At 35.3% G+C, this 24937-nt stretch overlaps 1 protein-coding gene across 2 annotated transcripts in view; it reads right to left on the minus strand.

The window, feature by feature from the left end:
* The window catches only part of mrpl11 (mitochondrial ribosomal protein L11), a 91528-nt gene extending 68168 nt beyond the window's left edge, over nucleotides 1–23360 (minus strand). Inside the window, exon 1 of one of the 2 annotated variants that reach the window (XM_015061149.1) lies at nucleotides 23259–23360. Coding sequence is in view for 1 of the 2 variants with exons in the window: in XM_015061148.1 (XP_014916634.1) it covers nucleotides 5385–5427 (43 nt within the window). In the remaining variant the exon portion in view is untranslated. Of the gene's footprint in view, nucleotides 1–5384; nucleotides 5534–23258 lie in introns of those variants that run through there. The other variant, XM_015061148.1, reaches the window with a different exon arrangement.
* Between the last annotated feature and the right edge of the window lie 1577 nt (nucleotides 23361–24937).

Below are 24937 nucleotides of genomic sequence, written 5' to 3' on the forward strand. Positions count from 1 at the left end.
CATCCATCCATCCATCCATCCATCCATCCATCCATCCATCCATCCATCCAACCGTCTATCATCCAATTGTCTGCCCAACCATCCAACCGCCTATCATCCAACCGTCTGCCCAACCATCCAACCGTCTGCCCAGCCATCCAACCGCCTGCCCAACCATCCAACCGTCTGCCCAACCATCCAACCGTTTGCACAGCCATCCAACCATCTGCCCATCCATCCAACCATCTGCTGGATAGACATCCAACCGTCTGCCAAGCTGTCCGTCTATTATTGTCCTTCATCCGCTAGTCCATCCATCCATCCATCCATCCATCCATCCATCCATCCATCCATCCATCCATCCATCCATCCATCCATCCATCCTGTACTTTTTTTTACAGTTTCCATCAACTCAAATCTTTATTTCTATTAACAGCTAAATTTGGATCTCTGGAAATGTTAGTCTGTAAAATTCTGAACTTTGATCATCAAAAAATTTCAATTTAATTTTAAAATACTAAATCTGAACTACAAATCCAACATTTCAGAGAGAATCTGTGACTTCTCAAACTCCGCCGAAACCTGTCTGTAAACCATCACTGGTGTGACAAAAAGATCTTTGACAGAGGTAAACATGTCAGTAAAACGTCAGCACTGAGGTAAGAAACGAAAGAAATCCCAGCTGTCACGGAGAACGTGCAGGTTTGCAGAAACCATCTACGCTTCACATGCAGAAACACGTCACATTTTATCACCTGAGCCTCAGAAACATCTGAAGGTCGTCACAGAACAGGCAGCCGACGCCGTCGTGTCGCAGCAGCATAATTAAAACCAAGCGCATCTCAAGGATAAAGCAGACATTGACCGAAGAAATTAATCTGTTTGGAATAAAGACGGCAAGCTTTATTGCACCGGGGAAGCCCACTGCTGCTTGCTGTTCAAGCTTTTAGCTTCACTTTGTTCCTAATTAGTGAGGAAAGTCGAACTGCAGCCACCATCAATGACACCTCTAAATCTTTTATTTAAAAGTCAAGGTTGCAGATATTGAACCTCAATAAAATGTCATTTTTGAAAAATGAACAAATTGGTCTTTGAGACGTCTCTCTGGTTTGAAAGTCCCAGACTGCGCTCAATATAAATGACACTGGTATTATATCAGCCTTGGGGAAATTAAGTCTTCTCCTCTCTCTATCTTTCATATCTTTTTGCTGCAGTCTGATGAAATAAAAGCCGAATAGTAATTAAGTTTCTCAGTGGGATCAGCCTTTGTACCTGCAACAACAGGAAACCGGTTCAACGACCTTTGTTACGCCTCTGTGTTGCTGCAAAATTTAAATGCAAAAAAGGGGGAAAACATGATGTCCAGATCATGTTCAGCCAGTTAACTACAGACTCCGACCGATAATGTAAAATTAAAGTTTAGGTAAGCTTTATTTTATCTGTAAATGTTGGTAAACTTAACTCTATATGCCAACAGAGCACTCTTGAATCATTACTGGTAAAGATGTTAAAAACCTTAAATATTCAGTACATTTATTGAGTAAAGAACAAAAAGAATATGTTTTTTTATTTGTAATGCACTTAACTGTGTCACAACTATTGGTAACCTATACAATAAACAAGTCAAGCATTTTTATTTACTTGACGAAAGGTTTTGAGGATCTTTCAAGTAGCAGTCCATGACTTCCTGTCTCTGTAATGTAGGACAAGACAGGCAATCTTCTTTTAAACGTTATGCAAAATGGGAAAGACAGGCAAACAAGCCGTATATTTATCTGGAAAAATAAATTTTAATCAATTACTGCTGCAACAAAAGTGTTTGAAGGAGGATAGATAAGTGAAAAGGATAATATTAAATTAAAATATTCAAAGTCTATGGTTAGAAATCTGCAGCGAAAAAATCCACAATCCAAAAGGACTTTTCTGTCTAATAAGGTAAAGATGCGGCGTTAGCTTACTTGGAATAAGCAGCTTTGATTTTTTTGGCAGTGGTTAGGAGCGATAAACACCTTAAACACATGGATAAGTACGGTAGAGGATGTGTGGTGCTGTGGTCCCATTTCTGTGAACAACATGCTTCAGATACAAGCAGATTTTACATAAAAATCATGACGAGAGAAGCCAGAAAAAGAACATTTGCGACTTTGTTTTAGCTGAAAAAGCAAACACAAAACGTTGTTCAAGCTACTTTCTGAGTCAGACGATGGATGCAACATGCTAACTGTGCTAACGCTACAAGCTAATAGCACTAGCTTGACACGAATGGGCCGTTCTAGTGAAATTTAAATTAACATTGGAAAATGTTAATCACCTGGCAGCTCAGTCGGCTTCTTGATGAAAAACAAACCAGTGCAACTTATGCTGCTGTTGTAGTTAAAAACAAAATATCATGTAAAACTATTGCACAGATCTGTTGTGAAATACATCACAGCCGCTGTAAGAAAAAAAATCCATGTTTTCTTTGAAACTCAATTCATCTTTTTTCCTTACAATCATTAAAAGATTAGCAGATATAATAAAATAAAATGATCGCTAACCTGACTCAAAGGTCCAAACATCCATAAAAGGAAATTAGAACAAGATAAAAATATTCTTTAATGTTCCACAGTGGGAAAATTCAGCTGCTGCGACTTCAAGGTAAATTTATTTATTTTCTTTCAAATTTCATGCAGCCCTGTTGTACAATTATTAAAGTTATTCAACAATAACTCGTATATTAAGTGTTATCTACTGTTTTCATATATATATATATATATATATATATATATATATATATATATATATATATATATATATATATATAATTTATATATAAAAAGTAAGTGTGCAGCACATTAATTTATATTAAATTATATATTGCAGAACATTAATTTTTTGGTGTCTCAATATAACTTACAGGTTGGCCTTTTCCGTTTGTAATCATACGACTGCAGTAAACAATTTTTGATCATGTGGAGGGAAGCTGTATGCGTCTGAAATAAAAATCTGTGTCATTTCCATCCTGAACCAGCCTTCCCCACCAAAACACAGCCTGTGCTTGCCAGGTTTTAGTGCTAACATTAGCATTTATTTTATGTTGTGTCAGAGAAGGGGCCAGAAGAAGTCAGCACACTTACAGCCCTCATTTCACTGTTTCATATATGCTAATTTCTCTGGTGAACTGACTTCAAACCGTCCACAGAATGGATCCGAAAAGCTTTATCAAAAAAATCTTCTCCATGAAATGTGCAATTTAGAATAAAAGTTCAATCTCACACCAGAATAAACGTGTTAACTCTGCTGGTCTATTAATAATTTCAGCTCCTTGCTTTCCAACTACACAGCCATAAAAAAGAAAATTCCCCTATATCATATTTTAGGTGTTACATTTTCAATCCAGGAGATGAATAAGGCAGCGCGAGAACGAGGAATCCCATTCAGATTTCCAATATTTCTGATAAATAGGAACAATCACAAAGAAGAATAATCAGTCACACTTTATTTGAAGGGCTGTGCATAAAACTAACATGACAACTGAACATGAAGAGTCTTCATGAATGCTTATGACTGTCGTCATGAGATGTAATTTGGTGAATAATGACACTTTAAATGCAAAGCTGACTCATTTAATGCACTTTTAATGAGGGTTTTAGTGCAAATTTGTATTAAAATGGTCATTATTTTAATGGTCATAATTTAATAAAATGATTGGAAAACTGACCCAAAGGTACACCGTGTCATTATTTATCAAATAGTGACACTTTCAATTTACTTTTAATTCAAGTTTTAGTGCAATTTTGCATTAAAAGTTATTATTTAAAAAGTTATTATTTACCAAATGACACTTCATGACAAGTGTTGTGAACATTTATAAAGACTCCTTCATGTTTATAACAGATGTTGGGTCATTTTATGACAGTGTTATGCACACCCTTCCAATAAAGCGTCACTAAATAATCTGACTAACTCTCATAAGGAACAACATTGTGACTTTTCTCTAACAAGTGTTATGTTATGCCGTTTCTCAGATTAAAAACATCTTTTGAAAATAACCTTTCAGCAGGTTTTTGAAAAACTAGGTAAAATAATAACCTGAAATTATTTAAACATTTCTAAAGTAAATATTCATGATTAATATGAAAAGTAAACATTTGAAATGCTCTTTAAAGTTGGAGAACTTTTGTTCATTTGATTTTAAGCACTTTATACGTGGATTCACAGGGGTTTACTGAAATATGTTCATTGCAATATTCTATTTTTAAATTGTGTTTTTATTCTTTTATTCGATGTAAGAGAAAAATCATCATATTTAGCCAAAAGAAAGGCTTGAAAACGTCCGTCTGTGTGTAAATTATTTATTTAAAGTGCCTCACTTAATAAATGATGTATCTGCAATGAAGAAACCTTTCAATCATATTCTAATTTACTGAATATTTCTGCATGTCATGCATTTGAAATCCATCATAAGAGAAAATATGATGCATTTCTCAGAGCATAGTGATGAGCAGTGACACGTCAAAATTTACTGAAACTGTTTTTAAAATCATTGATATGATGCAAGTCAGACTCAGGGCTACAAACTCTTTAATAACCATTTTCATCCTATTGTGCTCATAAAAATGCAACCAGAAATAATTTAATCTGTCTTGATCCATTCCTCCTGACAGAACTGGTTCAAATCAGGTTTTTAGGCTCCTTGCAAAAAACTTTTCACATTTACACACAAAGTTTTTTCAATAATAGGATCATTACTTGATGACAGCTGCATTAAAACAATGACATGCTTCCCCTGTGTGATTAGTGTTGTTATCCATTTAGAGAACCAATTAGTGTTAAAGGTAAACCTCTTTATAATGTATTCAAACATTGCACACATGAAAACATGAGAAGTGAGAAACATTTCCATTTGTTTTATCTTCATTAGGACATCAGTCACAAAAAGAAGTGTGATTTTTATCACTAAGCTGGACAAAGTAACTGCATTTTCTTATATTTTTCAAATAAAGGTGATATATTCCTTTAATGAGTAAGAATTGGTCTGTGGGATACACAAAACATATTTTGTACAAAATCATTCTTAGATAATGAGATTTCAGTCTGCTCAGTTCTACCTATTTTGAGCCGGTTTAGGGTCTCCTGTCACTTTAAATCCAGATAACCTGCTATTGGCCCCTTAACTCACCGTTTACACTCGCACGTGAAAATGGCTGCAAAGGGACGCACAATCATACAACCATACATCTCTGAAAAGCAGAAATAGCTTGATTGATTGATTGATTGATTGATTGATTGATTGATTGATTGATTGATTGATTGATTGATTGATTGATTGATTGATTGAGCAGACTTATTATCCACTTAGACATAAGAAAGAACAAAGACAGGATACACAACACCACATAAAAACTCGTAAAAGTTTTGCATACCAGTGTTTCCACATAGTGACCTGACAGAATGATATGAAAACATTTCAATAATTCTCTAAAGCGTCCAACAAGAATGAAGCAAGTGGTTCCTGGACGGCAAGTCAACAACAGAAAATCTTTTCGCAGCAGCCATTTTACAGAACATAGAAGTAAAACCAGCAGTCCAAACATTCTGGAGATCAGTCTATCGTTGCTAGGTAACGGGCTGGGCTTTGTCTGAGGTTGCTAGGTAACGGCCGGTGCCTGCTGATTCGTAAAGTTACATTTCGGAGTTTTTTGAAACAACTAGTTTTTCACACACCAGAAAACTGTAGCTTATTGCCTAAAACAGGCTGGGTGATCAGATTGTTTTCAGAAGCAGCTGAATCCTAAATGTTAGTAAAAAAACATGCAAAATTATTAATTAATTTAATTTCCTGTTGGGATTAATTAAGGTATTTATTTTTATTTGAATTTGAAAATGTGAATTTTGCATAATAGTACTTTTAGATACTTTAATTGAACAAGATATAAGTAGTAAAGCTAACAATCCGGACAATACAGACAGTGTTGAGGGGTTTTAAACATTTACAGTGATGACAAATCAGAATTTTTATCATACCACGAAAATCATCGCGATAAATGATAAACGATATGATAATGCCCTCCTCTACTCTCTTTCCAGCTTCAGCCAGAATATTCACAAAGTTTGCTGTGGTTTTGACGCACATCTTGTATCAAAACATATTCATCCTTTAGGCGCAGAACCCGTCAGCTTCCTGAACAGTTTGAAGGCTGGACAGATGAAAATGGCACTTCCAGCTACATAAACACTTTAAGACTTGGGGAGCCATTTTATATAAAAAAACAACAACAATAGTTTGCTCAACGTGCAGCATCACTGTCTCAGATGTCTTGCTGGCAGTAAACCTTCCTCCTGCTCCCCATCTCCTCTTGCCTTTCTAAGGATTTGTTTGCTTTTTGCTGTTTGTTATTTGATGTAAAGAGTTCCTCTGTGAATAAACACAGCTCCTACTGCCAGTCTTGTAAACATTTCCTCTTTACATATTCTAGCGATGCATTGGTTTTTCTTTTTCTTTTGGCAATTTCAAGCCATTTTTGCAGAGCTGAAGAACGAAGCCTCTGATTGGTCACAGGTCACTCGACTTGTGACCAGTCTGTTGAGACTGAGGGTGAAAAAGTCTCCTTTGAATTGCAGCTTACTTGCATCATCCACAATGAAAAGGTTTGCGTTAACTTCGGAAAATATGCAACAAAGTGCTTTCCCAATAAATTAACAGATGTCTATTTTAAGTGATTCTGTGTTTTGAGGTTATTTGCAGATTGCACACATAAGACGAGTTAGATGCTGCCGAGGCATCCTGCTGCTGGTTATGTGACACGCAGAATATTCAGTTCATAATTATGAAATAATGCAACACACCTGGCTACTCCTGTCCAATCTGCAATGCCTAAACAGACGACCAAAGCAAAGTGATTCATAACACAAATTGCTGCAACATTAATGCTTGCAGATTGGCTCATCACCATTTATCTTATGCAGAGACATTTTTGCATAACTAAGAAAAAGTAAAGATGCTGGAGAACATTCAGGCAGATTGGACATCTGAGAGTAGGAATGTTAAACTCATTTTCATTTTGAGCCACATCAAGATCATAAATGTCCTCAAATGGACAATTATGGCAGAAACTACACATTAACAAGCTGTTATAGTACCTCTGCATTCGATTTGCACTTCCTGAGATTAAATAATATTTAACAGATTTTCACACTGATGTCATTTAGCCTACAAATCTAAAAGTAGGCGTGGGCATTTTATCATATCGTTTATCATTTATTGTGAAAAATTTCACATTGTGATAAGAATTTTGATTTGTTGTTGTCTTGATGAATTTCAGTGAATGATGTTAAATTGGGAGAAAAAAATGACAGCATTATAGGAAGTCTTAGTTTTACTATTTTCTTCTATAAATATAAGTAAATTCAGAAATGCATTTACTGTTTTTCCAAGAACAATATTTGTGTTTGTGGTGCTAATAATGCTATGCAGTAAGTCATTTACCTAAAATAGTAGAAAAAATATTTTTTAATCATAATTTTTATTATCACAAAACTACCACAAAATATCGCAGTAAAATTCTAAGTCCATTTCGCCCAACATTAACTAAGAGCCATATTTGCTTTCAATGCAGCAAAATAAAACTTGTTATATGATCTTTAGAAAAAAAGTCAAATTTTTTTGTACCTAAGAAACTTTGTTCACACCAATTTATTTTTATTTTTAGGTTTTAAAATAAAGAAAAACATGAGACTTTTGCAGTAAATAAGATACTCCCTTCTGTGAGATTGTGAAATTTATGGAAAAATGTTTAAAATGTAACAACTTATTGACAAAAAATAAATAGACCCAAAACAATGTCACTGGTATTTTTAGAGTCGTTCTGTCCTGGAATATCAATTTATCACATGAGAAAAACAGCTTAAACTTATTATATAACTTATAACTTATATAACTTATTAAATTTATACTTAAAATGTTAGTTAATTCTTTATCATTTTAATCCAGAGCCACTGTGACTTAGAGATATACCTCCTTCCTTTCAATTTATTCATGTATTCATTCCTAATTATTCACAATTTCTTTGTACAACAGCTCATCTCTGCACACCATAAGCAATTCACTTTTATATACCGGCTATAAATATGCAAATTCCCATTTCAATCTAAGCTCTACTTCCAGTACAAACCATTCGCCGTTTACAGAGGTGAGCAACTTGAGTTCTTGAGATCCTGTATGTTTTAGATGTGTCCCTGCTCCAACACACCTGCCTCAGATACTTTAATTATCTCCTCTGCTTGTCACCAAGTTCTGCAGGAGGAAGCTAATGACCCGTTCCAGGAAGTCGGGTGTGATCAAGCAGGGAAACCAGAACTGCAGTAATTTATTTACTGTTCTAGAAACTGCTCAAGCTACATGTTATTTGATGTGCAGTGAAATAATTTCCCTCACGTTTCCAAAACAATACAAAAATATCTCAGTTTCAAGGGTTAGCTGGTATTCCCAGGCAACATGTTTCCACACCAGATGGCTCAAATCCCATAAAAAGCCTGAATCGTTCCCCGTCTAGCCTTTAAATACCCAGATCTCTATCTGATCAGGCGAAATAATGTCCTGAAGAACATACATAAAACCCACTCTGCGTAAATAATTCAACACTTGGCTGCCATGGTTACACAATGCAAAGCCTACGGCATGGTTTCTTGAATCTATAAAGCTGTCTTTGATGCACAACCAAGAGCTCAACAGGTTTAGACAAAAATAGGTTTTGTCAGCCAAGAAGCTGTGTCAAGATTCATTCATTTGGAGTTCATTTTACAGAGAAAATTCTGAATCAAATGTTTAATAGATTAAGTGATACTGAATTCTGGCCAGAGAAGTAATATTTGATCAAGCATTGAGTTTTCTGTTATATTTAAGCCTTTTTGAGCCTAGCTGCACATTCCAGCATCAACAGAGCAGCTTTCAGTGCTTCTGCCTGTTGACGTTGATATGCTGTTTCAGTGTTAATATCATTTTCAGGGATGTCATCAGGAAACGAATCAGTGAAAGGACGCGGCGTTTTACAGATGATTTAATTCGAAACTGTGAACATATATTGCTGCGGGGCAGGTTGTGTTCAGCGCAAGTCTCAATGATCCAGCCAAGAGAAAAAGATCATGAGGACACTGCAAATGTGACACACCTCGCATAATGTTTCTTTACAGAATACTGGGAAAAAAATCACAACTTAGCGTTTTAAATGATGCCTTCATGCCTGATAACACAGGAAACCTCCCTGAACCGTAATGCGGCAGAAAGCTGATCAGTGCATGTTGTTCATATATCTGAACCAAAAGCTCATATTTTCGGGTTGGCCTCCTTTCTGTTTTCTCGTTTTTGATTTCCTCTCCTACAATTCTGATAACATGATATCTGCAGCTACGATGATAATTCCCTGGCCTAATTAGAATGATTTAATTTGAAAGATTAGGTTTATTCTAGTGTGTCTCTACCTTGGTTTGCTCTGAGAAGCATGATTCATTACTTGATATCTGCTGTCCTGAGGGTGCAATTTTTGTCATCCGCTGATAGCGGCTGAAAAATTCTTATTCTGGTCTCGTAACTCGGTCTCAAAGGAAGAAGAAATGTTCTGTTTCCATCTCAATACACAGATAAAAACTTGCCAGAGTCCTTTTTAGGAAAACACGATTATTCGCTAAAAGGAAAAACAAATCCCTGCCTCTATAACGACTCTTCACGATCTGTAATCTTGTTTAACTTTTAGTTTGAAAGTCCTAGTAGTTGTTTTTTTTTTTTTGCCTTTAGAGGTTAATTCACAAGCTTTACTTATTAGGTATATAAAAATGAAAAAAATAAACCTGAGAAATAAAGATGAATGGTATGGTAAGGGTCTGGCATAACAACATAAAGAAATACTATGAATTCTAAGTGCAAGGTTCCGATTTTTTCTCATTTCAAACAAAAAAACATTGAAAATATAAAAAATAAAAATAACCCAGTTCAAATAAAGCTGTGTCAAAAATAATTTAAATATGCAAAACCTGACAGCACCATTTTTTTTATTTAAAAATGAACAAATTAGTCCCAAAACCAGCAGACCAAAAGTCCAGGAGTTCAGTTTAGGTTGCTAGGAAACGGGCTGGGCTTTGCTAGGGTTGCTAGGTAACGGATAGGCTTCCCAGGCGTCACTAGGTGAGGGGCAGTGCTGGTTTGTGACATTATAATCTGGAAAGTTTTTGAAATTAGTAATTTTCCAGGCAACAAAAAACTTTAAGGGCATGGCATAAAATACAGAAATACTACAAATGCTGAGTTCAAGGCTCTACTTTCTTGTATTTCAAATGAAAAACAATGAAATAATTAATTTTTTTATCAAGTTAATTGATTAAACATCAGAAAAAAATCAACAGGTTAACCTCTTACTAAATTAAAACACAGTTGCAGCCCTAATCTTTTGCTTTATTCTCGGTAAAGTTTATATAAACTTAATGTCTGTACCAAAGTACTTGTCCAACACAATCTTGGATCAATAAAGCTGATTCTCATTCTAAGATGGGAGCTACATATTATTAGTAATCAATGAACCAGCTGTGTTAAAAATATCTGGTTCATTGATTAAAAAGTGGCAAATATTCTGGACTCTAATCGTTGGGTGAGCCATAAAAGTTCAAGATAAAAATGTATAAATATCCAGTCAAAACTGATTTTCTGTTCCAACACATCAGTATTCATCCCACCAAACTTCTGCCGTGGAGTTTTTATTGATTACTGAAAGCCAAGTGCTAAAGGCCAGTCAAATAATACAAAGAAGTCAAGAAGAGTCTGAATGATCCCTCCAGACCTGAAAAAGGGACTTGCTCAACTCGGCTGAACCGACATGTGAACCCGCAGGTCGCATCTCTCCCAGGCTCTTGGCTGAGCTACGGACTAAACGTCTCACTACTTCCTCGGTTTAAATTAATTTTACACCAAACAGTCAGATGGTCTATCATCTCTCATTAGTTTTAAACAGAGGGAACAAGGAGAAGGCAGCAGCAACTGCTTCATATTAAATATTCAATGCGCTTTTAAAACATATATTTAGATTACTAATTTAAATTCATGTCTTACATTGAGATGATGAGCTTAGCGCGCAGACAAACATTTAATCACTGCCCTAAAACAGCAGGGTGACTGTAGGGAGCGTCTGTTTGAGTTTACATGCAGAGCTGGTGGAGAAACAAAGTCAACATTATCTGAGCTACAACACACATTAAGGCTGGGCGATATGGTTTAAACATTACATATTATAATTCCTTGAACAGGTTAGGATAGGTCTATGGGCTCTCCAAAACATGTTCGTTACATTTTTTTCACAAAAGCATTCTTAGATAATGAGATTTAAGTCAAGCCAGTTGTGCCTATTTGAGCTGTTTTAGGCGTCTTGTCACTTAAAATCCAAATCTGCTGCTAGCCAACATTTACACTCGCACATGAAAGTGGCTGGAAACATATGCACAATTATGCAACCATACATCTTTGAAAAGCAGAAGCAGAGCCTCCCGCCCAACCAACAGGAATGCAGCAAGTGGTTTCTGGATGGTGAGTCAACAACAAAACAGTCATCTTTTTCAGCAGCCATTGTGCAGCACATACAGCAGTAAAACCAGCTGACCAAAAGTGCAGGAGCTCTGTTTGAGTTGCTAGGTAACGAGCTGGGCTTCACTGAGGTTGCTAGGTTATGGACAGTGCCTGCTGATTTTTGGCATCACATTCCAGGTTTTTTTGAAACCGCCCATTTTTCAAACACCAAAATATTTTAACTTATTGCCAAAAAACAGCTGAGTATTTTTTGACAATAAGCCTGACCGTTGTATTTTGTCGTAGAGTTGACCTGAATTCAAATTCCAAATTAAAGCGTACTTGTCAAACAAGATGGTGGGCGTTGGGAGTGCATTGGTGAAAAAACAAACAGATTTTCCAAAAATTAAATCTTTAAAAACTAATTTTCTCAATAAGATTAATCAATCCAATCGATTTATCGCCGAGCTCCAACACACAGATATTGATCAGTCTTTGGAAGGGCTGAACAATAAATCAATAACAACATGTATCGTGTAATGATCTGGTAGATGTAGGCATCTCTCAACCTCTCATTGCAAAGTTGGTGGAATCAGCTAACTCACTCACTCTTTGGTTACCTAGCAACAACCTGTTGAGTAACTTGCACAGCAGCAGTTTTATGTTTTGCCATTGTGATTCATAACTGCTTAAAAATAAACAATGGTGCCGAGTGAAAACTGTGGATCAAACAGGAAAGGTTTTATCCATAAGTGATAATCTAGTTTACTTCACATATTAAAAACAAAAACTAATCAACTACTGATATCGACTGAAATGAAAAGTTTATATCGTGATACGTTTTCGGCCATATTGTCCAGCTCTCTGTGCTCTTTGCTCTGTGAGAGCAGTTCCTGCCCAAGCTTAAATATGAAGTGCCTTTCAGCAAAGTGCTAAGCCTCTTGATTTTCAGACTCACAGATCGGATCAGGATGTCTGGCTCAGAGCCATTCAGACGCTGCCTCACCGAACGTTTCAATAAAATCTGCAAAACATTCATGCAAAAGGAGCATAAGGTCTTGCGTCCTTCCTCCTTCCTTTAAAAGTAGTCAGATGGTGTTGATCGATAATTCTTGAGGTGTTTTGAAGGTTTCTTTGGAGCTTTGATGCTTTTTCACCCCAGTATCTGGAACATTTACAGAGAAAATCTGTGTCTTCTGTTGTCTGTTAAGCCGCTCAACTCCGACCTATGAATCATGCATCTTTCAAATCCAGTGTTCAAGTGTCAGGATTTCTGATGCTTTTCAACCGCTGTACATGGATTTTGAAGGCTGACTCTCATTTTACCCTCAACCTGTTCACTCTGCTCCTTCAAAGAAACTGCAATCACGAAGTCAGGGTCTGCTAGCCGGGTTTGACTGAAATGACTGAAAAACTTCAGGAGGAAGTCTGGAGAATTATTGGTCAAGACATTTAAAAAAAACATTACACTGGAGCAGAATAATAACGCATTCTGAAAAAAAATTTAATTATTTCTTGTTTTTCTTACAGAAAAATGCTGATGTGCACACTAGGGAGTCAAAGTACAATTCAATAAATTAGAATATCACCGACAACTTCATTTATTTTAGTAATTGAATTCAAAAACTGACAAGTCAATGAATAAACAAACCAATATATTTTTTAGAATTTATTTCTGTTTATTTTGATGATTGCAGCTTACAGCTAATGAAAACCCAATGCAATGTCTCAGAAAAATTTAATATAGCCTCCAAACATAAAAAAAAAGCATTTTTACACAGAAATGTTATGGCTTACATAATAATGGGGAAGTTTTGAAAGTCACTGATGCTAGAAAGTTGGAACAGAGAGAGCTGTATGTGAGTATATGAACGGAAAAATGAGTGGAAGGAAGAAACTCTGCACAAGCAACATGGATAACTGTAACCTTGAGAGGACTTCATTAGATAAAAGTAAAACTTTCATGGAAAGTTGAGTGGAAGGAAGAAGTGTGGCAGGAAAAGGTGCAAAAGTAGCAGGAATAACTGCAGCCTTCAGAGGACTAACAAGCAAAATCAGGTACCGAGTTCATAGAAAAGGTTTTTAAAAGCTTGAATTTCAGTTTTGATTCTATGTAAGCCATAATAATCAAAATTACAAAAATTAGCCTTGAAATATTTCACTGTGTATAATAAATCTATAAATAAGTTTTAATTTCTACAATATTAATATTTTTATTTGTAGCTGAGATGCACCTACTGACTAATTAGTTTTACAAAAGTCATTTTGTAAAGTTAATGAGAAAATAAAGATAGAATTACTATTTGACATGAATGTACAAACACTAATAACTCAAAAATAGTCACAAAATAAACCAACGTTTTTTTGCTGCTAATCAGGAAGATCCATATGAAAAAGTCAAGTTTGCAATCGCATTTTTAAATGGTTCTCGTTCTCTTCCCTTTTTATAGATTCACATTAGTTGAGCAACTCTTTTCCCATAGCTAGACAATAATCTACATATTTTGTTAATTTAACCAATACCTTAACCATGACTGCAATAAATTGTAATACATGAGCTGCTTAAACCCGAACATGATGCTTTTAATCTCTTTGTTTTCCTGTAGCAACAGCACAAAGATGCAGGGAAAACTGCAAAACATTCGCTTACATAACATGAGGTTAAAAAATAAATACAGAACAACTTTCAGCTCTTTTGCTGATAAGACATTTGCTTCAGCTCAGCAATCCAGAGATCATTAGAGAAAATATTTGTCAACACAAGACTTAAAGTTTTAAACTCATTCTTTAATCCTGAGTTTTTGTACCGACAGCTGCAGGCTTTTTCCTTTTAATTTTTAAGCAGCAACTTTTCCATTTTATTTAAAGAGCAGATATATAGGATCCGGGTAGAAATAGCGATGAATTCTGTTTGATTATAAACAGCAGGTGCATGGCTGATTATGTCTGACACAAGTTACACCCCCGAAGAAACATATCAGTGCGCCGTGTTATGTGGCTCGCTGTACTTTTTTTGCAAGAACTTGCAGACTCCACTGAGTTCAGTTTCAGCAGAACTGAAGCCGACTGTCCTGTTACCTCCAACAAAACAGTGTCACACTGGTGTTACAGGACACAAAAAATAACAAAAAATCAAAATCTGAGCTCTGGAAAAACATTTCCAGCCTTTCAGTGACAACTGGAGGAGGACAAGAGGAGATGGAAGAGTTGGACCTTCGGATTTAAAGAAATAATTGGAGCGATTGCACTGACAGGTGTCCAGTCAGACGCTCCGGCTGAGCGATGCCGCTTCAGGCGCAGCGCTTACTGGAACTGCTGGTTCAGACAGACAATCTCAGCCAAGCACAGCAGCAACTTACATGTTCCTGCTGGAAACCTGCTCCGAGAAAATAATAAAGCCTGTTTTTTATATAGTTTTACATTATTTTAATTAAACATTGTTCATAAGAAACACTGTAAATGCTTATAAATGTAACAGTAAGACTAAAAATGTCCGAAGAAACGTTAAAGGGTTGCCAAAGTGTGTGTGTCAGCTGGAACCAGAGGTGGGCAGAGTACTCAAAAACTGTACTCAAGTAAGAGTAGCACTACTTCAACATATTTTTACTCGAGTAAAAGTAAAAAGTAGCCATTCAAGAAATTACTCCAGTAAGAGTAGTAAAAGAGTATTTGGTAAAAAGATTACTGAAGTACTAGGTAACTAATCATTTACTATTTAAAAAAAATACAACATCAGAAGGACCAATATTTTCTATCTAAAACTAATGATGAAACTAACAAATTTTTGGTTAAAACCACTTTGTTCTTCATTCAGTGAAATTATTCATAGTGAGTAGAGCATCCAGACATGTTACTCAAGTAAGAGTAGCAATATTTCTTAGTAAAATTACTCAAGTAAAACAGTAAAACACAGTAAAAATAGTCCTAAAAGGATTTTTTTCCCCAAAAGCAATTCAAGTGAATGTAACTCAGTAAATGTAGCAAGTAATTAATACCCAACTCAGGTTGGAGTCCAGAGTTCTGATGCTGAGATTTAGCAACAATGCTAATGTTAGCTTAAAAACAGTTGTTAGCATATGAGCTATTACTATAACGCAGACTTACAGAGAGGCTAATATTTCAGAGAGTAGCTAAAAGGCTAACATTTTATTTCAAGGGGTGTGCATAAGACTGACATGATACTGTCATAAACATGACACCTGTCATGAACATAAAGACGTCTTTATGAATGTCTATGACAGTTGTGATGAAGTGTCATTCGGTAAATGATGACACTTTTAATGCAAAGTTGCTCAAAAGTTGCATTAAAACTAATAACACCAAATATTAATTTGGTGTTATTAAATATTTTTATTTTAGGAGCAGGGTTGCGGGTGTCGACCCCCCCGGAGAGGTGCGAGTACCGTCCCCCTCTCTTAGAAATGTAAAGGGGTGCAAGTGTCGTCCCCCCGGTTGAAAAAGGGTGCGGGTTTTAATGTTTTTTAATGCTTTTATCTTAATTTTTTATTTATTTTTTTTACTGTTCATTCAATGCTACATGACTCTGTTTCTGTTTTTAATGTTGTAAAGCACTTTGAAATACCTTGCTGCTGAAATGTGCCATACAAATAAAATTTGATTGATTGATTGATTGATTTAAAATATCAATAAAGCGGGTTTGCTTACTTAACATTAACACACTGTGAGAATCTCAAACCCGTCCCTGTAAGCTGCACCAAGTAACGATTACAGATGAGCTGGAAAGACAATGCGCGTTTCTGACATGTTGGCTGGAAACAAAGAGCAGGAGCCACGCAAAGCAAAACAATCACAGCTAATGCTTGTTGCACACCACAGAAAAATCCATCAAAGCAGACATATCTCACACACATTAATGTGTAAAACTAGCATCACTTAGCTTTAAATGTAAACACTTCCTGCTGTTTTCTACTGTTTAGACACAACTGGTGTCCAGAAAAGATTTGAAGACTAATGGAAAGCTGCTATTTGGAGCTTTAAAAATCACTTCAAAGCAAAAGTTCAGTACTTTCTGCCACTTTTTGAAGGACTTTTGGGAAAAAATCTGTACTAATAGCTGTTTCATGGTGCCTGAAGAAATAAAATTTATTGTATTTGTCCTCAAGGTTGATCAAAATGTCCAATTTCCATTACAGGCTGATTGATTTGTACAGTTTGGACCCATAGCATCCTCTATAACAATTGAAGTTTCCCACTGTGATAAGAAAAGCAGGAGATAAAAAAGAACGCTCTGTGCTTCCTGCAGTACAAACACAACAAAAAATAAATTAAACTACCAAGACCAGCATATTCCTAACCTACAGCAAAATATTCAGGCCAGACTAAGAAAGAAATAATAATAAAACAAAATTACAAAAATAAAGTCATAGAAAAAAAAATCAAAAATAATACAAGAATAATGTGACAATAACGTCGGTACTGTTTTACCAATAAGTAAATACTTTATCTGTTAACAAATCAAAATCTGATTAGAATATTTACTGGACCCACATTATTTTGATAATACTACAGCTTTATTCTCGTAATATTATAACTACAACTTTATTCTGGTAAAATTATGACTTTAGTCTTGATGTAGTATGACTTTAATCTAATAATAGTTCAACTTTATTCTCATAATATTATAATTTTATTCTTATTGCTTTATTCTCATATCATTTTGACTTTATTCTCTTAAAATTTACTTTATTCCCGTAATATTATGACTCATAGTTTTATTACTGTATTTTCTGAATTTTATTTTTTTTTTATTTAATTTTTTTTCTTATCCTGGCACTAATATTTCATCATAGTACTAACCCTATTCTCATCATATCTCTAAATCTAACTCTAATAAAGTACAATCCGCTGCATTAGTACAGGCTTTGGTCCCATAAGGTGAGCGAATACACCAGAAAATATTCTAAAAACGTAACATAAACAAGTAGAGACACACCTGTATCACTGCAGCTGGGTTCAGTCCAGGACTTTAGTTAAACAGTGACAACTTGCTACCCAAACACAACCTGTGTGAATTACTCCTGCTTCCCTGTCTTCAAACCTCAGCGAGGCTCCCGGCTCCTCTGAATTACTTTTCTCCTCTCTTCTTTTGAATAACACAGCAGAAACGCTGAGAACCACCTGCACAACAACAGATCTGGAACCAATCTGTACAAAGCAACAAACAGCAAGCATAAAAGTTTACCAGCACAGAAATAGATACTTGCAAATGCAGAGGATTTTCTGATTTACACTGCAGACAAGCAGCTTCTTGTGTTTTTTTTTTTGTTTTTTGTTTTTTTTGTTAGCTTTTATTTGGATGACGTGGCAACATTGGCTGCCAGTTTATTTTCTGGTACCCTAGAAAAAACATCCAAACCTCTGACTGTTGGCGCCAGGAATCAAGCTGAAGATAAATTAGACAGTTTGCTGCTCTGTTATCGTCCAATTTCTACCAGGATGTTTCAGGCTTCAGGCCAGGATTCATAATTTGCATGGCATGAATGTTTCAAGAAGGAGCTAAATTCATTTTTATCACTTAAAGGAAAATTTTAAGATACATGAACAATGAAAAATGAAGGGGGAGAAATACACTGTCTAAATCTGAGGTTGCTGCTGCTTTTCTGGGGGGCTTTTCCTCCCATGTTTATTGAAATCATTATTCTTAATATGTATTCTGCCCACAAGAAACGATTTTCATTGTTTACTATCAAAGTTGTGCATCGGGACAATTATTGTATAGGATTTTTTTGTATGATGTTGCATTTTCAAATATTAGATTTCATGTTTTTATTAAAAACATTTAAATTTGAAATAAGCATTTAACTGCTAGGAGATAAATTCTGTAGCATTTCATTATAAAATGAAAGTTTCTTGTTTTGACAAGATGTAAAAACTCAACAAGGTTTATATCTCAAAAAAAGAAACACACCACGGAATATTTCATAGTCTAGAAGAAACAAGGGTGAGAAGATGGAGAGAGGGAGTCCCAATATGGCGTTTCAGAAAGTAATAATCTGCCAGACTAACTTATTTTTATGTGAAATGTTCTTCTCGGCGCTCGCCAGGCTAAAGCTAGCCGCGCGCCAATCGCGCTGAGAGTCGAGCGGAACCTTTGTATTCGCTCGTTTCTAGTACGCCCGAAAATCCAACGCACAACAGACATTCGCCAACAACATAGCTGTGTCCGAAAAAACCCCAACGGAGCCGAAGTTTGTTTTTCAGTCTTATATTACTGATTTCTGTATTATTCTTCACCTTTTATAGTAAAGGATGTTCCACAGTAAAAAAGAATAATTACGTACGACTAAGCGCTCCATGAGGCGTCAACGTATTCATGTCTATGGACATAATATATTATGTCTTATATTATGTCTATGCCAACAACAGCAGTAGAGCGTTTTCTCTTGGCCCACTGGAGTTCATTTATTCTTCAAAAAACGTTCTGGAAAAGACTACCGTTGTGTTAAAGTTGTGCTAAAAGGAGTTAGCCTATCAGCAAGCTATTCAACCGTAAAATATCATCTCAATGCAAAACTTGCAGCAACACAGTTGTCCTCAACGGTTACGTCAACATTTCTAAAATAGTATCTTTTTAAAGACATCACATGAATTACCAGAGGTTTCTGAAGCATTAATATGATGGTAAATAACGGTTACAAATAATAAATATTTTTTTATTAAGCTCATTATGTCTATTTATTCAATAATTTAGCAGCAAAGCGGGCTTTTGAAATTAAAATGTTGCTCAATTAATTTAATTAATTAATTTGACTAGATTAAAATTTTAATCAAGTTTCCCCTGCCAGCATGCCCAGGTGGGCCCCATATGGGGGAAGGAGGGCAGACCAGATGGGTCCCATATGGGTTTACCCATGTAGGGCACACATAGGCTGTGGCCCTACATGGGCAAACCCATGTGGGGCCACTGTGGAACCAGTGGACAAACCTATATGGGACCCATCTGGTCTTCCCTCCTTTTCCCCATATGAGGCCCACCTGGGCATGCTGGCACACTAATTTTTTTGTGTTGGCCTTTATTAGGATCCTGTGGTGAAGTATTATCAATAATGTCTTCAAATAACATAATTACATAATCATATTTTAAAATTTTTGGACAACTTTTAATATTTATAGTAATAAAACATGGTGGGCCACTGAACTACACCTGCAACAGTGTTAGAAAGTTTTATGGGTGAAAACCTAAAATTAGGGTTGCAGCTAATGATTATTTTAGTAATCGATTATTACTCGACAATTAATTGATTAATTACGATTAACTGTTTCAGTCCAACCTGAAATATAAGCCTAGAAGCGGCTACAAGGGCATGTAATTTGATTTTTTTAAAAATCTTTTCAGACATTGCTTTGTTCTCTCATCAGAGTTCAGTAGTGTTAATTAAACCAACCAATAACAGGAACCAATGCACTGAGCTGCTCACCTTGCTAAGATGAAAAGAGAAAAAACTATAATAAAGCAAGACTCCAAAAGGACCACAAATTTAACTTGATGAGCAGGTAAGAAAGAAATCCTGAAATGGGAATGAATAAACTCTGCCCCCATGTGTGTAGTAAATAACATCAGTTATTCGCTGATTGCAGCAAAGCAATGCAGTAATTGCTGAACTGAAGCCAAGGTGATATTTCAATACAAGCCTCCACTGTTGTGTCAAGAAAAGAAACTGCGGAGTGAATTCACTGAAAAGGTGATTAGGAATGAAAAGAGCTCTGGTGAAAGTTGGGAAAGTTAAAAAAAAGCTTTTAGCATTCTCGAGGTTAATCTCAACATTATTCAGATTCAAAAAGGAGCTAGGTTGCATTTATTTAGCTCTCTTTTCATTCACTCAAAGCATTTCTTAAAATAAAAAAGCAACATTTATTCATTTACATCCTCATTTTAATATTGCTGTCTATCACAGCGCCAATTCGTGAACCAATGTCCTCGTCTGAGTGCAAGGACACTTGTTTCCACCTTATGAAATATGGAGAAGGCTTAGTTTATTTAGGCTTCATTATCAACATCAACCTTTAGTTGATTCTGCAGCAGGGAACCTTTGATACTCACGGATTGTGAAGCTTAGTTTGCACAAGCGGGAAGACGAAAAACCTGACTGTTGACAGCAGCTGGCAACTCATTTTAAAACATAACTAAAGTCTAGGACGGAGCCTCATTCAACAGAAATATAGAGTAAAATTAAATGTCAAAACATAAATGTCAGCAATGACTGAAATGACTGCACAACCACTGAACAAACTGTGCTTTTTAAATACTGAAATATGTACCATTAAATGTTTACCACCACTATATCTGACTGTCAGAACGATGTTCTTTTTTTGAAATGCTTTATTGAGTTTTACATCCTGTTCTTTTCAAACCGCTCAGTAGAAATGAGGCCAGATAAACAACACACACGTTCCTAAAAGATCCAATTTTGTTTCAATCCACATAACATTTTTCAGAAAGTCTTGGAAATCATTAAGATGTTTTTGAATCATGTGAGACAAACCTCTCAGTTGTTTTGGGTCAGCAGTGGTTTTGACCTGGGAACTCTCTCATGGAAGCCATTTTGGCGCAGACTCTCTCTTATTGTTTAATAATGAACTCTGACTGGCATTTATCGCATTGTTTATTATTTATGGTGATAAAGATTAAGAATTTTGATTTATCATTGATTTTTTTTTTAATGTCTGGATTGTTAGCTTTACTATTTATATTTTGTTCAATTAAAGGAATAAATATTGCAGGGGATCTATGATACAAAATTCACATTTTGCACGTTTTTGTACTTCCATTTGGGTTTCTAGTAATGCTGGGAATCAATTCAGATTTCCAAAATGTATTCGACTCAAGATTCAATTTGACTGAGTTTCGATTCAGTTAATGATATCACACTTTGATATCACAATTTTACTTGGATATGGAAGATATTCTCAGAAGAGCTAATGCTGTAAATAACAGAAACTAACCTTAACTTAGTGTATCAGTGAAAATATGAATACATTAAGAATTTACCCCAATGCAATTACATCATGTAATTTTTATTTAGAATGACCTTTCCAAAACAAAAATGCAATAATTTACGATAAGTAAAATGTAACAAATCTGGCCCTATAGCAAATGATAATATAGATTGGAAATTTTTTAGGATGAGTTTTTCACATTTATATTCCATAATTTGAAAACAATAAGTACAACACAAAGTAGATTCCTTTCATTAGCCATGTTTTTTTTTTTTTTTTATTTTCAATTCAATATAGTAAGTAGGACCAAAAACATCCAACGCCTTTTTACTAAAACACAAACTCATTGAGCGTCTTTAAGTACAGCAAAGGTTTTCGAAGAAAGTTCTCAGTTTTGTTGCTGGAAATAGATTAAAACATTTTCTAGACCAATTAAAAAAAAAAAGTAAAGCAATCATCAGAGACTCTTCTCTTTGAACCTATAATAACGTTTTCCTTTCTATTTTGCTTCTTTAATAATTGCATGTTTACATTAATTCTGAGCATGCAAAAAGGAAAGAGTTCAAAGTAAAATTATTTAACTGGAGTATATTAATAAGCAAGTATGGCCTAAAGTAATTTCAAGTTGCCGATTTTGGGATCCAAGTACACCACTGACCTAAGGAGAGTAAAAATTAATTACTGTGATTATTTATTTTAACAATGTTTGACTTTTTCATCGCTCTATCATGGAACGTTAAACATGTTCAGTTTGGAGTCTATGTTTCACACAGGAAGAATATCGGTGATACACGCCCTCAAACCTCACTTGTAAATAATCGCTGAATGCAGGCCAGACATTAAAACATTGTAAAGACATTATATATATTATTTTCTCCGTTCATCTCTTTCTCCATTTTGTGTCCTTCAGCATTCTGAGCATCTGCTGGTGAAACTCTATCCAACTGTTTCAACTAGCATTAGCATCTACAATGCAGGTTCATAACACTTGGAATATATTAGCCAACAAGTATTGCTCTCTAAACAGTCTTTTGCGACATAAATACTGCACACGCGGATATATTCGGGTACATATTTGCGATATATTGTGCAGATGTACCTTGTTACCATGGTAATGGATCTATGTGAGACATTATCCACCCCAACCTTTAGTAATCCTCCTGTAAGTCATTAATCCTGTTTGGTTGATATAGTTGGAAAACTTTACGTTGACACTTTGTGACTAAATAACTGAAAAAACGGCTTGTCTGTTTTTCACATAACATATCTGATGGTGGGAAAGAGAAAACCCCAGCAGCACTAAAGGATTTATGAGCAGTTTGTTTTTATATCTGCTCTGAGGATATATTAATCTTTCCACGCTCGTCCTGTGGCAGATAACATCCAGTCCCTCGTTCTGCGTTTATTTATTCCTGAAACGATTATTCTTTGACTCAGCATCTATCAAAAGGTGTCAATATTCGCAGCTTTTGAGTCTGAGATAAATGTATTTAAACAAATCAGCATAAAACCCGACTCTGTTAAACTTTCAGTAAATAAATACAAACTATATCAAAAAAGGAGGGTTTGTTTAACCCTGATAAACCACCACTAACTACAGAGGTTCTCCTAAAATACCACATGGACACATGTTTTGTACTGATTGTGAAACAAATGAGCCACATTTTTACATCCACCGTCACAACAGACAACAATTGTCGACTCTGAAAGCCAGACCTCTATAAAACTCACTTTCTTCTCCAACAGAGTTATTAATAACGCCGCTAAAACGACATTAACCTCTGTATTTTCATACCTGTCACTTGTCCCGCACCTTCACGCTGTCAGCAGCATCCTCAGGGCGCAGACATCTTGGATAAAAGCGGACTGCCTGCTGCTCCGCGGTCACAGCGCTGCCCCCTGCTGGCACGGAGGAGCAACTGCAGCAACCGGGAAAAAAATAAACTGGATTTGTTTTCTGTTTTAAGAGGCTTGCAGCTATAAGGGAATGAATAAAAATGATATTTATTCGTAAAAATATGTTTTTACAGAGAAGCATGACCAAATCCAGCATTTTAATGTTTGGATGGACAAAGACATACTCAAAAAGACAACGTAAATCAGGGGCCTGAATACAAATCAATTCAAGGGTTATGAATGCTTTGGAAAAGCAATGTACAGTGCCTATTAAAATGTATTCACACTCTTCTGTGCTTTACTAATTTTATTGCTTTTACAAATCAATCCTATAACGTTTTCGACAAAACTTCTGAATTCTACAAAAATAATGACAATTAAGTAAAAATGTGTAACATAAAATAAGTTATTTCATCAATATTCACCCCCTTCAAGTCAGTATTTAGTAGATGTACCTGTGGTTGCAGTCACAGCAGTGACCATTTCTGTGACTTGGATGCTAGTTGTCTCACTTGCAAATGGACACAAATTGTCCTCCAAGATTTCACCTTGACATTTAAAGGGTTTTTTGTGATTTCTTTGGTAAAAAAAAAGAGCAAAATTTTGTTGATTATGACTGATTTGTAAAAGTAGTAATAAAAGAGTGAAAACTTTCTATAGGCACTATGTTTCTTTTTAAAACAGTCACAAAGTTTCTCATTCAAACCAAAAGAATATCAACCAGATATAGCATAAAACCATGATTTAAATAAAACAGTGAAATTAGATTTTTTTATCTAAAGCTTTTATATAATTTACAGAGACTGATCTTCACTACAGAAGAAAACATTTCCTGAACAAACATGTAAAGCGATCTTAGAGCGACACGTCACTAATAATAAATTAATCTTACAAAAATAAATATCTCCAATCCATTTATATTTTGTGTGGTTTTGAGCAGCGCTGCTTGAAATCTAATAGTGCATCTTCACTCAAAAGACACCCACACAACACTGCTAGTTTCTACATTTGTAAATGACACTGCCTCACAGGCACAGCCGGCCAAATTGGGTGGAATCCATTACACTGTGACACAATTCCTAGAAAACATTGTGTTGTTTTTGTTCTTGCAGCAAACACTCCCTTTATGTTCCCAGAATTATGTGAACAAAGAATGCTGCAGCAATGTCTAAAGATAGTCAACTAGGAGGGTTCAAGGAGCTGAAAAGATATGAATGCAGTAGTTTGTTGGAAATATTGCAAAAAAAAAAAACAAAAAAAAAAGTTAATTTCTTAGATTTTCTTTTCCTTTTGTACAGTCAAGTTTAACTGGGGGCGGTATATGCTCACAGTTACATTTAAATAAAGAAAACATTACAGTAATTAAACATGCACTAATTAAATATTCAACATTAATTTGTCAAATTTGGGTATCAAGCTCATGACAGAAACCTAGAAGCTGTCAAATCAAAATGGATGCCAAAAAGTCAGCCATAGCCTCAAACGGTCAATATTATCATTTTCTGATTTATCTATATTTTTCACTCCACACCATTGTTTTTTATTTTTAAGCAGCTACAACCCCTGGCAAAAAGTATG

The sequence above is a fragment of the Poecilia latipinna genome, unplaced genomic scaffold (genome assembly GCF_001443285.1).
Source record: "Poecilia latipinna isolate Pla-1442-1.1 unplaced genomic scaffold, P_latipinna-1.0 Scaffold1785, whole genome shotgun sequence".
In the NCBI taxonomy this organism is placed as follows: Eukaryota; Metazoa; Chordata; class Actinopteri; order Cyprinodontiformes; family Poeciliidae; genus Poecilia; species Poecilia latipinna.